The 15,786-nt window shown below is 41.3% G+C and overlaps 1 protein-coding gene across 2 annotated transcripts in view; it reads right to left on the bottom strand.

The window, feature by feature from the left end:
* Window positions 1-6,423: 6,423 nt before the first annotated feature.
* Window positions 6,424-15,786, bottom strand: part of Adam7 (ADAM metallopeptidase domain 7) — a 37,827-nt gene continuing 28,464 nt past the window's right edge. Inside the window, exons 17-23 of one of the 2 annotated variants that reach the window (XM_028883170.2) lie at window positions 15,207-15,287; window positions 14,512-14,590; window positions 13,960-14,065; window positions 13,495-13,594; window positions 10,372-10,434; window positions 8,638-8,694; window positions 6,424-7,605 (exon numbers count right to left, since the gene is read on the bottom strand). In XM_028883170.2, coding sequence (XP_028739003.1) covers window positions 7,561-7,605; window positions 8,638-8,694; window positions 10,372-10,434; window positions 13,495-13,594; window positions 13,960-14,065; window positions 14,512-14,590; window positions 15,207-15,287 — 531 coding nt within the window. In that variant the 3' untranslated portion in view covers window positions 6,424-7,560. The remainder of the gene's footprint in view (window positions 7,606-8,637; window positions 8,695-10,371; window positions 10,435-13,494; window positions 13,595-13,959; window positions 14,066-14,511; window positions 14,591-15,206; window positions 15,288-15,786) is intronic. The other variant, XM_037208431.1, reaches the window with a different exon arrangement.

Genomic DNA, 15,786 nt, shown 5'->3' with positions numbered 1-15,786 from the left:
TTAGGCTTTGTGTTGGTGGCAGCATCAGGGTTAGGGTTACGGACAAGAATAATGTTAGGGTTAGTTTTTGGGTTAGAGTTGAGGTTAGGTTAATTCCAGAGCTTGTCAATGTCTCCTTCATAGTGAACACTAGAGACATTTCAGAAGATTGAATTAATCTCCAGTAACTTTTTCTGGTGTACCTGTCGTTTTGCAGACCTGAGTCAGGACTTCCAAGGGAAAGCAACCCCAGGCTCAGGATGTGACCTGTATGTTTCCTTCCCATCCTTAGCTTTGACATCAAGATGCTGGTGCTGATGATGTGAGGAAAGTTCTTTAAATATAGAGGACAGTAGGATTCACCTCAATTCATTTCCATTTTTCCAGGAGGTGAGCAATGACATTTTTCTCTGCATCCCTGCCAGAATGCTGACCTTTGAAATTTATCTCCCCTAGAGGCTCGGCTAGTGGAAATGTGAAGATGAACTTGATATCTTGCTGCTTTGTGGAGAAATCAAGTGGAGGAAGGGAAAGCTGCTGTCTGATTTCCTCCCAACAGCCCCTTTCAGGATCAAGCCTCTTCCCAAGATGCCACTCCCAGGGCATTCAATTTCGTGGGTGAACCCGTTGTCACATCCATCAGCTCAGGACTGGAGCAGGTAATGGTTGCAATCATGACTTTGGAGTTTTGTTCAGATTTCTGTTTTCCCGTTTGCCAGCTGTGAGCTGGCATTTCACATCTGGGATCCCAGAGGTGTTAAAGAGTCTCACAGATGCCTGGAACCCTGAAGAGGCCAGGCAGATGCCCTCTTTTGTCCATCTTATCAAAGTAACCACTCATCTGGCACATTTTTGTTTTATTGAAATAAGGAGGACTCCGTGAGAAGCCTCTATCTCTTTGTTGAGCACTGTCAATCTGAGCCCATGCACTCCACTGAAGCGTCAATTCTATTGCCTTCCTTCTCTGTATAGTGATGGTGGCAGCCATAGAGGACTTCCCAAACACACGAAGCTGAATGAAGACACCACACAGGAAGGGTCCATTCTGGGGGGGAAATATACTCCAGAATATGAGGACATTGAAACAGAAGTGTTTTTTAGAATCACAAAAGACCTGCTAAGGAGTGGCCTAGAAAACAATAAAAGCCATCACGGTCGTAAGTGGGGCAGTACCTTGAACATCAGCATCTCAGGTACGGTCTGCTGCTTATCTCTGCTTTTTCTTTCTCCAGACATGAACCCACATACCCCCACTGATGTGGCTGTGAGAGCTGGGAAGTTTGGTGGATGCAAATGAAATTGAGAATGACACATATTAATTTCACTTGCACAAGTCTGAGTGTGTGTGTGTGTGTGTGTGTGTGTATGTGTGTACATGCATATGCACTGTGTGTTTTTGCTTCATCAAAATTGTATTTCACCATCATAGGCAAAGCATGCTCCTTAGGGTTAGACCTCTTAGTTGGAGAAGCTGATTGCACTACTGGTCAGTAATCTCTTGGCACACCATTTGGCTTGTTTTGATGTCAGTTTTCTTAATGTATCCATTGAAAACAATGGTTAACTCATAGAGTTGTTTCATGTTACACAAAATAATGCAGGTGAAGTGTTTAGATTAATGTTCTACACATAGCATGTGCTCAGTGGATGTGTTTGTTATCAAGGCAAATATCTGATATCCTTAAGTAAGCAGCTCTGGCTTCTGAATTCACTTGTGTAAGATTCTCTAAGATTGTTCTTCCACAGTTTCTTCCTAGCTAGCATCCCTGTGTTCCTCTTCTATATCATTTGTCCCTGAAGACCCCTGAAGCCTAAATGTTATCGCTATCTCCTTTTCTTAGCAATCAATATCCATTACACACAGCTTGGGATTACAGATGTCCTGGTGAAAAGCGTTAATGGAGCCTGTCAAGACACAGCACAGCCATTTCCTCATAGAGCCGGGCTTGAGTCTTCTAAAAGCCTGACCTTCAGTCAGAAAGTGATCAGGAAGCTTCAAATAAGACCGAGATGCTAATCAATATTTCCCACTCTTCAACTGTGATTAGCAGAGGGACATCAGTTGTCACCAGCAGTCTACCACAAAGTCACAAAGCTTTTCTTCTCATTGACCATTCATTACATATCCTTGGCATGAAGGTCGAAGGGCTCTTCAGGTTTCCATGGCAGCAGGGGGCGATGCGAACTTGCTGACCTTCGTAAAAAAAAAGGTGAGTGGACAATACTTAGTAAAAACAAATAAACACACTTCATCTCCCTTTAGCTTTTAGAAGTCTGGGTTACTGGGGTCTGCTGTGTTAGTGTCAAGAACTGCAGAGCTGAAAGAAAGTAAAGCCGCTTGCCTTTCTGGTTGGAGGTCTCCATTCAAAGGTGTCAGACTGCCATCTACTTCTCCTTTTGTTTGATTTCCGTGTGTGTCTTCCCGTTGGCCCATAATCTTGGCAATGAAGAAAAATAAGAGAGGGGAATTTCGCACCAATTTCCATTTCTGAGAACTGAGAGTGAAGTTAGCAAATTTCTTCGTAAGCTTTTTTCAAGGCATCACTTTGCAAGTCTGATGGTGTCGGTCTGGAGAAAGACTCATTCACCTGAAATGTAGCTGGCTATGTCGCCACCTTGTGTTCCTTCTGTGAACTTCATTGCCGGAGACGGTTTTCTCTCTTGAGAAGGTAGCTCTCCAATCTCAGTACATCTAAAGTGAGTTTTGAATTCTGTCGTCATTGCCAGGATAGATCGCTTGAGAACATGGGAGAGAGGCCCTTAATGACAGATATGCTTAATACATGTTTGGGATCCCAGTGGGGACCACAAAAAGTGAGATTTTGTTGTGCTTTGAGTCATCAAGACTATCTTCATGGATCATTTCTACAGTTCATTTTATAGCACCATAGCTTCATTTTTTGACAAAGCTGACATAAAAATATATTTGAGATTCTTTGGCACCACAGCCTTTGGAATATATCACAGAGTAGACTCTGCCTTATGTGTTGAGTGCTTGAACCCTCTGTGACCACATGTTCCCTCAGTGTGCAGTCCCTGATACGTCTGATTGTGTTTTAACCACTATATTTCATCCAGATTTTCTATGAGTTGTGCATGTCTGTTTCATTTATTGTAGGTCAGTGATTTGGGCAGTAGTTTTACCTAAACCCTAGGAACCAATGACCTGCATGTAGGCTGCAAAGCATGGTCACTCTTTAGCTGGTTTTCAGTTCTCACTCTATGTTCTAGCTCTGGTTTCAGACCCCACACTGAGGGGTATATGGATGGATGAGGAATGGACACTTGGATTCATTATCAGAGCTCCTCTCCAGCCAGTGATCTCAGGCTGCTCCACTCCCGGCCTCACCTGCAGCCTACAAGCTCAATTTCAGCAAAGTACATCTCTGTTCTGTTTTTCTGCTACAGGTCTTGACACACCTGCATGTAAATATCTTTCTTTCCTTCTACAGCTCATTGAAGGCCATCTAAAAGTTGTAGGGCTAGAGGTGAAGCTTGACAATAGAATGTGTGTTTTGCATACACCAAGACCTGAGTTCAATGCCCAGTTGAGAGGGGAAAAATAGCAGTAAACACAGAGACAAAACTAGCTGAAAGATACTGGGATATTGCAAGAAGTCAAGCTCATGATAGAATCAGAAGTTGTAGCTTCCTCTACTGGCTGATACATATGCCTTTTCTAAGGACAAGTGGGATATGATTCAGCAGCAGATTAGCTTGGGCAATCTTGGAGAGCTATAGGTAAAATCTAAAGGGATTTGCCTATGATAAGGCTCCGGGATTATCTGAAAAAAGAATAGCAGGTTAGAACTCTGAAGAGACTGCCTAGTGGGAAATCATGAAGCTGGAGCTTGGGGAAAGGTTAGACATAGTTATAACTAGAGAAAGAAGAAATTTGGGAAACATATAACCAGAAGTTAGGAGTCAATTGAATGTGGAAACCAAAGCAGAAGAAGAAACAATGTGCTAAACTTTTTAGAAGAGATGTTGGATAGACACCAAAGAAAAACAGAAAAATCAAGAGGGTGATCCTTTTATGAGGGATTTAGATAATACCAAAATGTGTGTACTCTTCACCAACACTTGACATGTTCAGGAGAATCTGAAAGTATGGTTTTTCCCCTTAATTTTGCATGTTAAGTTATTGACTGAGGTGACCAGGCTCAGCCTATCCTGAGTTCCTGTGTGCTCTAGGAAATATCAGCTGGGGTTGTGCCCAATCTGATTGACTCCATTTTATGAGTTCACAGACTTTACCAGTGTTACCCCATTTTGAGTGTAAGAAAGAGTGAGTCTACATTCTGCTTACAGAGGTAATGACCAGCCAGACTAGCACACCAGGAGGCACATTTGTGCCAAGCATGAAGGACATCTGAACATGTATAAGACATTATGATAAACACTGGACCATACACTGATCAATCACACCAGATGGAAGCTCTCCCCTCTTATCTCAGGACATAAAAAGGAGTGCCCCAGGACTAAAGCATGACAAGCAAACTGACTGGTCACTCTGTCACTTGTCATCAACCTCATTCAGGGAAAAATGAGACAGAAAAGGACTCTGGCCTCTGCCCCCAAGCTTGAGTTCAGTTTCTTCTGCCCATGACATTTGGTCCACTTCAAGCTGACCCTTGTGGCCGTCTGTCAGTGCCTGCCTTTGACATCTGACCAAACAGCTCTGTACCCGTGCTTGGATGATATCTCCATGGGCAAACTGGGGATGAGGGGTGGGCAGTAGAGGGTAAGGGATAGGGGTGAGAACATAAGGGAATAGGATGGTGGAGCTGGAACAGAGATGGAGGGGGAAAGCAATGAAAGAGATACCATGATAAAGGGAAATATCATGGGGATAGAGAGAAACCCAGTGCTAGGAAAGTTGCCAGGAATTCCCAAGAATAACCCCAGCTTGGACTACTAGAAATAGTGGAGAGGGTGTCTGAACTGAACTGGCTCACCCCAGTGATCAAATGGGTCAATAACCTGTCATCACAGAGCTTCTCTCCAGTGACTGATAGAAGCAGATGCAGAGATCCACAGACAAACACCAAGTAGAACTCCAGGAGTCCAGTCAAAGAGAAGAGGGATTCTATGAGCAAGTGCATCAGGATTATGATGGGGGAAACCTTCAGAGACGACCAAACCAAACTAGTGGGAACTCATGTAAGTTGGATCAATGGCTGTGGAGCCTGCATGGGACTGGACTAAATCCTCTGCATGGCAGACAGTTGTGTAGCTTGATCTGCTTGGGGGGCTCCCTGGCGGTAGGACCAGGCAGTAGGATTGAGGCAGAGGGAAGGGCTTGGATTTGCCTCTACTGGATGTGCCTCCCTGTGGAAGGCCTTGCCTTCTTGTGGGGAGAAGGGAGGGGGTGGGTTGGGAGGGGGAGGCTGGGGAGGGTGGAGGGAAGAGAGGGATCTTTGATTGGTATGTAAAATTAATGAAAAAATTTCTTAATAAAAAATAAAATAAAAGACTTCTCATTTGGCTTCTATGGACTGTTCCTAGACACCTGCATTGGCTCTCCCCTAGGGACTGTTCCTGGACACCTCTCTGCCTCTGTGAGGACAGCACCTCTGTTCTCTGCAGCCTCATTATACCTTTCTTAGTCATTCTGTAAAATGTATGGCAGTATATTATTGTGTATGATCTACAAGTTAACATTGGTAATTATAATAAAATGATAGAACCTGTGACTGTCAATAGCCAGGCCTGCCACCCAGCTAAATCACAGCCAATGCAACTAAAGTAGCACTTGAATTTGCTGTTGTTTGGTACATTGTGACATTGTAGAAAGATACAAATATGTTTGTACTTTTCACACAGCACACTTGGAGCAGGACTTCTCACTGAATAATGGAGTCGCTCTTTTATGCCTCATAGATTTACATATATTTTAGTGTCTTCGGGTGTAAAAATATTACCCGTGGACCATTATTTTTTTTCTTACAGTGCAGAGATGGCCCCTAGATGTTTTAGTGGTGAGCTCTACCACTGATCTAAGTCAACAGCCCACACATTTTCAAGACTAGGTCTCCCTATGTAGCTGAGACTGCCTTGAGCTCACTACACAGCCTAGGCTGGCTTCAAACTTTCTAGTCCCTTGCCTCTTTCTCCCAGGTGCCAGAATCGACTTTCTCCTCCCCCTCTTCCTCTTCCTCCTCCTTCTTTCTTTCTCCTCCCCCTCCACTTCCTCCCCTCTTCCTCCTCTTCTCCCTCCCACTCATCTTCTCCCTGACCTATCTATACTCTCCCTCCTCTCGCCCTCCCTCCCATATAAGCTACATCGATAGCCCAATATTCTCTCTTAAAGAAGCAACTTTGGTTAAATCCATTGATGAGATGCTCTGGAGAGCTGATATGTGTGACGTGCTGAGTCATGAGGGTTCTTAGGGAATAAGCTGCAGCAGCGCAGCAGCAGAAACATCGCCAAGGACAGGACACTCTGTTCTTTTCCAGCTTTTATTTCATTGAATCACAAAAATTTCATTTAGCGTTTGAGATCTTTATTTCAGGATAGGGGAAAAAATAGCAAAGCTTCAGTAGCCTTAACAGTTCCCAACAAGTAAACAGAAACTGTGAGAGAGTGCTCCCACCCACAGGTATCTGTACAAGGAAACAACCCCACACAAAACACGAACCCATGGGCCTTCAGAGACCTGCAGGATGGAAACTGCACACTAAGCACTCATCCGTGTATCCCGGGGGGCCTCAGAGACCCAGCATGCACACAACGAGGTGGAGGGAACTTTTTAAAATCCCTAACATCTACAGAGCTTCTTATAGAACATTAGAAAGGCAGACCTAGGAAACCAGAGTTTCTATACCCCAGGTTGTAGATGGTATGCTATATGACTATTCTGTAGTCAATGGGGCCGATCTTTAGTTCCCTCCACTTTTAATCAAATAGTATAACTCACTACCCTGACCTTATCTCCCTGGAACTTCTATAGGAGACAATTTCATTTAAACCAGATTTCAATGCTATAGCTTGAAAATCAAAATAGGCACTCTTTGTTTTGATCATTCTTTTTTATTTTTAGTTCTAGGAGTTGATCCTACAGTGTCCTCCACTCTGCTATACCACTGAGCTCATTCCTAATGTCTTGACTTGAGCTCTCTTTGCAGCCCACATAGATCCTGAACCTGAGATCATCCTGCCTCAGCCTCCAGGGATCCCAGCCCTGGGTCACCACATCTGACCTGAAAGTAAGCGCCGTTATGACCATCACAAAGTAACCATTCAATCACTAGCCCTGTTTGTTTCTTATACGTGAGGCTTTAAATGATCACTGTCCAAGTTTTAATTCTTATAAAAGCGACAAGATTAATATTGTGTAAGCAATTGCTAGAGCAGAGAGACTTCCTATTTGGACATTGAATTAAAGCCCATTGGAAAATTCATACACAAATTTTCCAGAGCTTACAGTCTGTGCTATAGGCTGTGGGTTCTATGACTAAATATTAACAGAAAGAAACTGTTTCTCTTGAACATTTTCTATCCAGATAAGGAATATTTGGAAAAACCATCAAAATCTGTTCAGCAGACATCATGGCTGGGGTGATCTGCAGGGAAGCTCTTCACCCCAGTCTTGCACAGCCGTTTTGAATATCCAGTTTCAAGTTCTAAACAGAAGCAGATGGTGGAAAATGAGTTGTTTTCTGTAAAATCTGTAAACATGTGTTTCAGTCCCTCTTTTATATCTACAAATTAGGATGAGTTTCATGGATTCTGTCTTACTAATTTAAACTAATTTAAAATTATTTACTTGTGTGTGTGTGTGTGTGTGTGTGTGTGTGTGTGTGTATGTGTGTGTGAGAGAGAGAGAGAGAGAGAGAGAGAGAGAGAGAGAGAGAGAGAGAGAGAGAACACACAGTACAGCTGTGGAGATCAGAAAACAACTTTAGGGAGCTGGCTCTCTCCCTCCACCATGGGGTCCTGAGCTGGAACTCAGGAGGCTGAGTCTTCACAGCAAGCATCTCTCCTGATGAACTTCTCATTGGCCTATTATTCTGCTTTTTTGCACACCCCTTAGAGAGTAGTCATGGTTACTTATGCTCTAAAATGAATGGGCCAATCACAAGAGAGATGGTGAAAGAGAAAAGGCAGAAGTTCAGAAATACAGGGAAGAAATGCTTGTTCTGTTTCTTTGATAAAAAATACTTAAATTCTTTTTTCAGTACAGACATAGTCATTCAAATGGGACAGTGCCCCTCACCCACGGTCATCGGTTGACTTGGTAAGAAAAGTCTTTGATAATGGAGCAATTTAATAAACAGTGTTCCCTTACCACAGTAACCAGCCCATTATACCCTTTAAAGTATATCACGGAACCCCAAGTCGTGAGTATGGCCAGTAAAATCTGAGCGAAACTCTCATTTTCGTTATTTCTAGAACATCTTGTTAGTCTGACACTATTGATTTCTAGCTTGGTCCTTCCACATAGCTTAAAAGTCTTATGTAAATATGCATTGGAGTGTAGTCTACAGAAATTTCAGAGTGTCTGTGAACACAATTTCAACCACCCTGTCATCTGGTAAGTGCAGACGATAGTTCTAGTCAGTGAATGGGTAGGTAAGGTAACACCTACCAGAATGCTGAAGAATTCCAGCATTTGAATTTTAAATAGGCATGTACTCCCTGTCATAGGAACCTACCATGTTATCACCTTGCTTGGGATCTGCAATTCCTCTTGAGTCCTTGCTGATAGATTTCTATAACACAAAACACATGCTTTGTCAGGAACTGAACCAGCTATTGTGAGCAGCACACACATACACATGCATGCTCATGGCACTCACACAGGGCAGACTTCTTGTTAGCAGCACACACATGCATATGCATGCACATGAGCACACACACAGGGTAGAGTGCTTCTTGCTCTATGAAAAACAACAACATACCTAAGGTAGTTCATAAATCATTAATGGAAGGGGAGGCTGAGGAATTTCTGCCTAGGGAAGGTCTCGTGGTGAGAAGGCACGTAGTTCTAGTAAAGTGTGTGAATCTCTGAGAATATGTAATAGAAGAGACTTTTCAAGCATGTCTACTGCAACCCATTAGAGCCATCTTTGATATGGACCACATAGGTTCTGCAGGGAATGCAGTTGAAAATTTTTATGCACAGCTTCTGTTAGGCACACTACGAGATCCTTTCTGTGATACTGAAGAACCCTAGACAGAACTACTCCGATCACAGCCTTTTGGTCATCCACTTAGAAAACAGCTGGTTTTAAACTGCATATTTGAGCATCTTGATGTACATACAACTCCTAGCTCCAAGTGTGAGGAACCTTCCTGTGAGACTTTGAAGATGCAGGATTTGGGTCATTCCTGGAGAATCTGTAATAATTCTTTGTTTTCAACATCTTGGTTAACTGAGAGTCCAGAGCCCTGGAGCTAATGAAAGCCTCAGTGAAAACCACCACTGTGTTTCTGTCCCTCAAAACTGGGACCAGGATGGGGGTGATTAATAAGGCATTGATTTGAAAACAGAACTTAAATAGCAAAAACAAACTCAATAATTACAGAGACTAATACCAGCTAGACCACTTCTGCACACACACACCCCCCAAAGGACTCTAAACCCTACCAGGGAGGTTCTGTGACATCCATTGTATTGTTGCACTATTCACAATAAGAAAGTGGAACCAGTCTATGTGTCCTTCAACAGATAAATGAGGGAAGAGAAACAGTCGTGTACACAATGGAATTGTATTCAGTCATAGAGAAAGATAAAATCATGAAACTGGAAAGAAGGTGGATGGATCTAGAAATTACTCCAGTAAGTGAATCAACCCACACTCGGAAGGACAAATATGTCTCACGTGTCTCTCCTATCTTGACATTGGTTTTTAATTTTGCATTTGGGTGTGGCTATAGATCACAAAACTAGAAAGAGCACTTGAGACGGGGAAAGTGGGTTTTAAGGAAAGAGGTGGGAGGAAATGGTAATAGAAAACATGTGACACAAAAGTGGAAAGGGGACTAGGAGGGGTGAAAGGGTGCAAGCTGGGAATGTGGGTGAGAAGCAGAGAAGGAAGACCAACAAAAAACAAAGTGTGTGTGTGAAGAATGTCACACTGAAACCCATAACTATGTATTTTAACTAAAAACAGTTTTTTTTTTTAAATCAGAGTTAATCAACAAGAGACCAATTATGATTATTGTAAATGAAGTATGTCCTGGGAGTGCAGGCTCATTTCATTCCCTTCTGCTCAGCCCCACCATGCTAAGCATGTGTTCATACTAGCGTGAGTTAGTCATATTTCAGGCCAATATCTGGGTGATGTTACTGGGTCTTTTCAAGGAACTAATAGTAGTGAAGTGACAACCAAATGATTAATGAGATGTACACAAATGGGCACAACCAACCAAGAGAAGGTACACACCAGTGTGATGTAGTGAGGACTTGAAAAGCTGGATGGAAGGCTTTCCAATGACTCTGCAGTACTCTGTTGATGAAAAGATGTTATTAACCTGCAATTAGTACTCAAGGAAGGACCACACATTCCAAGACCACAGAATGTATTTTCTACCCTGGACATAGACCTAGGAGATGTACAAATAAGAAAAGATGTAGAAGCAGCAATCTTCCCTAGATTGCTGTCTTACAAATGAGTATGTCTAAGATCTGTTCTATAAAGAACACCCATGGGAGAAGATGGGATTTTCTTAGTATGCTATGGCATGAGTAGCACCAGATGGGTCTGCTAGTCTCCAGATCTCAAAAGTTCTGTCAGCATTCTGAAAGGCCACATCCACTTACATTTTTATGGACCTGGAAGTTCTTTGAGTGCTCCCAAACTGCCTATGAATATACAGATGTCTTGACTGAGGTGCCCCCTTTTTCATTTAATTTCTGTTAATTCCCCAGGAGAGAGTGAAACAACCAGAAGGCAAGGCCCAGCAGAAGCAAGACCTTGGAAGGCACTCCTTTCCAAAGAGAAAAAGTCAGGGATCATTCACATCTCTCTCTCTCTCTCTCTCTCTCTCTCTCTCTCTCTCTCTCTCTCTCTCTCTCTCTCTCTCTTACACACACACACACACACACTATATATATATATATACACATTATATATATGTATATACCCATACATAAATATATATATGTATGACTAAAGATGTCTTCTCCAAACCACGATTTTGATGAGGATTGGCCTTCCATGTGGAGTTAATACATCAAAAACAATTATTCAAACCATTATTATTCATATAATTCTATGATAAATAATATTAACCCCTCAAGATGAGATTTCAGATCCCACAGCTTCCTGTAAAGTCCATAAAACTCTATCATATTGCTTGCATCATCAATGTTAAGGTGAATTGTTCTGACTCTCAACAAACTTCTCTTTGAGTATTCTACTTAACCCCAAATGACAACAGCCGTTAAGGAGCTTGTAATCTTGTTGTGTTATTGAGACAAGCTCTCTTATAGCTGAGGCTGGTTTTGAACTCTAGATTCTCCTGCCTGCATTTCTCAAGTGATGAGATCACAGGCATATACAACTGGACCCAGCTTAAACTTGCGGCCTTGACAAGTAGCAAATATGTCCCAGCTCTAGTTAAACCCTGGGCTGGCTTCTCTGACAGTTGCCCCACCCCTACCCGGGGTTTAGATAGCTTCAACTTGACTCTTAGTTCATGAAATGCCCCTAATTTACACACATTAATTTAAGGAAACTCTAATCAGGAAAGCAACTGCAAAGCTCGTAAGACATAGTAGATAATTCACATATAGAGAGCACTAAATACACACCAGACACTGCAAAGTTTATCGACTTTTTCATTTAAATCCTGGGGGCAACTATGTAAGACTGATACTAGCATCATATATTTTCATGCCAAAAAATTCTCCATGTACAATTAAGATTTGTATTTAACCATCTCAGCATTAAAAATGACATAGTAAAAAGCAGAAATTGTTAAGGAGATAATAAACTATCATATAGTACGAGTAAGAGGAATTATTCATGCCTAAATATTCCAGTAGAGTTCAGAAATGTTTTTGTTTTGTTTTGTTTTGTTTTGTTTTGTTTTCCCAGTGGCCTGTGAGCATCATGAGAGTGGGTAGCAGATATTCTGCAAATATTAGACAAAACCCAGAATTTTTGGAAGCAAAGCATCTGGGCAAATGCTTCCAAATATCTGGAACTGTACCATCAGACTTGCATCAAAACCCTCAAAGTTCTGAATCTTAAAATACTGGCATTATAGGCTGAAGCAATGGCTTAGTGCTTAGAAGCACTTGCTGCTCTTTCAGAGGGCCTGGGTTTGGTTTCTAGAACCCACACAGTCACCCACAACTGTACATAACTCCAGTTTCAGGGACTTTAATGCCTTCTTCTGGCCTGTACGGCACCAGCACACACATGGTGCATATACATGCCTGCAGGCAAGCACACTAAGAAAATAAAAACACATCTTTAAAAAAATCATCATTCTGTTTTTGTTGACAGTGTATCTAAATCAGTTAACTGATAACAACAACAACAAAAAATTTTTCTCTCTCTATCCTTTCCTCAAGGTTTGGGTCCTAACAGGCACTTTGTTATTTTGTTAGGGCAATCTTGTCAAGAATGGCATGAGTTACTTATATTAAAACACAAACTGCCTGGCAAGATGTAACAGTGGCACATGGCTATAATTCAGCACCCAGGAGGCTGAGGAAGGAGGGCAGCCTTGAATTTGAAGCTAGCCTGGGCTGTTTTTCACTTAATGTGGGAGTTCCTTAGAGTTTCTTACTGAAGTTTCAATTGAGAATTTTTTTTCTAGTCCCTGTTTTTTTATTTCTAATACAATATTATTTTGACAACATAGTTTATATATCGTCTAAATTCTTCTGAATTTAATTCAATTTGTTTTACACCTTAGAATATGATTTACAGTTGTAACATTTTCCATTAGTACACAAGGTAATATTTTATGTAGTAAGTGCTTTCTGCTCTGAAACAAGTCTTGGTTATTGTACAATATCTGTGTGATGCTGCCTTCCTCCCTGCCCCTCATTTACTTATACAGAGAAAGCTTCACTTGTATAGCACACCTCAGTAAATGGCTTCCAAGTATCTCCCACTTCACTTAGCTTACAGTGAACTCTACATTGAAAACATATACTTGCCAGAGAGACAGGGTCAGTGAGATGGCTTGGCTTGCTAATGTGCTTAGGCTTACACAACACTAAGGACTTAAGTTTGATCCCCAAAACCTACTTAAAGGTGAAAGGAAAGAACTGGCCCCAGAAAGTTGTCTTCTGATCTCTCTTTACACAGACAGATGGCAGGCAGGCAGGTAGGCAGATAGACAGACAGGCAGGCACGCACACACGCACGCACGCACGCACGCACGCACGCACGCACGCACACACAGTCAGGCACACAGGCAGACACATATACTCACACCATACACATATGTATATAGATTAATAATAATAAATTGAACACCTCAATAATAAAAAATACATGATCATACATGTGACAGTTCATTAGCTGTCACAAGTGAAAGTATCTCACATGTAGGGGATGGATGTCTGTCAGAATTGGTTCACTCCTTGTGTGGTGCTCATCAGGAAAGTATCCTTTATTCTCTACTCCCTGCATTTCTCTAGGAGAGCTGTAAAAGGGGAAAATGGAACCTTGATTATGCTATTGGAATAGACAAGTGATTACAATTAAACCACACATGATACATTTAAGGATGTGTAGCTTGTAACTTGTAACAATTCAATTACAATAGCTCAGAGAGAAACCAACATTTGTATTGTATGAAAGAGCTGAATAGATTTTCAATATGTAAAGAAGTCTGAGAACCATGGAAATAAGTATTTGGACACAAACAGGCATGTAAAAGTTTGATTTGGTATTCTTATCTGGTCTTCAGTACTAGACTCAGACCACCCCACATTGATATGTTATGTGGCCACAAAACTGGTATGTACTTAGTAATGACCTCCTTTGACGCAGAATATGTAGACATACTTTTGAATTTGCTTTATCTTGATGCATTTCTGGTAACGAACTAATAATACGACAAGTCCAACACCAATAATAACCATGACAAGCACAACGACCATGATAGAGACACCTACAACATAAAAACAAATAACACATTTTCAGCTGGACTTTAAGACAGTAAAACTTACAAACTCACTTCTTCCTGAAAGGACTTTAACTCCCTGTCTTCGCATATGACACAAATTACCATCTCTATTAACAATTAACAATCCACTCCAAGATTCCAGAATGCTTAAGGAAAGCCATAGTCAGCAAGAAAACTTTGACTTGTTAGCTATGAATCACCTAAAGAAAAGGCATTGTGTTTGGGATTTCAGAAGTCATAAGTGACAGTTGGCTAGAAGATGCATTAATTCTAAAAGGTCAGTGTAGTAAATTTAGTTTGGGTCTCCAAACATGCAAAAGAGTAAGACAGGACCATTAACACCTGTGGAGAAACACAACAAATACATGGCGGATGAGACACAGCTTTCTTGGTGGGAGACTCCAAACACCTGTGAGAATTATATTCCTTACTGGTAAGGTTTAAGGTTTCTCCCCAGTCAGCAATTATTGGTCCATCTTCACACTGGCACTCATGTTCATGGTCATCCACCTGGAAGAGCAGTCAATCATGTATTATTGTTATAGAATGGCTGAGAAAAGCTTTGTTTTACAGCTCATTTACATTAATGGTAGTTTTACATCAGGCCCACACATACATATATACATATCTATAGATATTTAGTACTTGAAAGGGTATCTGATATATATCTTAATAAATTTTAAGCAATAACTGGGTGTAGGGATGATGTTCCACCCAGATATAAACCAATAGCATTGAGCAGTGTTGAGCTGAAAACAAATTTAGAATTTGTGTGTTTTTGCAAAAGCTTTGAGCTGATGTTGATACTGCTGTAATTTAACTCTAAGTGATATGAGGAAAAATTAAAATTTAAACTTCATGTTTAAGCTTTATATATAGTACATAAACAGGTTTCTAAATTATCAATATAGATAATAAATTATTTGCCTGTAACATTGGTAGTGTCTATGTTTAAAAATATCTGGGTTGGCTCTTTGTACTGATTTATTGATTATACATAAAATGTAAATAAAATATAAAGCTCTTTAAAAGAATAGGTATAACTCTAACACAGGCTCAAGAGTGAAGACTAAGGTAAGAAAAACAGGTTGCTATGACACTACTTTAAGAGGCAACGAAATCTTACAACATTGTCATCACACTGGGAGGGGCAGCTGGTTGAATTGTAGGCCTTTTCCATTGGTACACATTCGCCATTGCTACAAACCTAGAGAGGAAGTAACCAGCATGAATTAGAGTGATGCAACACGTGATTTGACAGAATGACAAACGGAATTATACATCTCCTCTTATGTGGCTTCATTGCATGTTGGAAGCAGCACTAGGCAGCTTGCTTCCGCATCTACAGCACCCATGTCAATCTCCCCGTGGGGATCATAAACTCAACTAAGTTATAATACTGAGAAATGTCTTGCTTTGATTTTGCCATCTTGGGGTGCTTAGTCAAAGATAAGTGCAAAGACAGTTTCACAATTCCCCTATGCCAATGGACAGAACAACACCCCTCCTCGCCACCCCGATCTCCTTTCCTATTCTTTTATTCTTCCTCTCTTCCCTCCTCTTCTCTTGTGCCTCATTTCCTGTTAGTGCTGTACTCTCTCACCAAGCAGATGGGAACCAAGGAGCCCTGTGTTGTGTTTATGTAGGAATTTCTTTCTTCAAAAGACTTTTCTGTACTCTCATGTTTTTAAAGAGTTAATTCACAC

The sequence above is a fragment of the Peromyscus leucopus genome, chromosome 9 (assembly GCF_004664715.2).
Source record: "Peromyscus leucopus breed LL Stock chromosome 9, UCI_PerLeu_2.1, whole genome shotgun sequence".
Classification (NCBI taxonomy): Eukaryota; Metazoa; Chordata; class Mammalia; order Rodentia; family Cricetidae; genus Peromyscus; species Peromyscus leucopus.
This window is presented reverse-complemented; position numbering and strand designations above follow the sequence as displayed.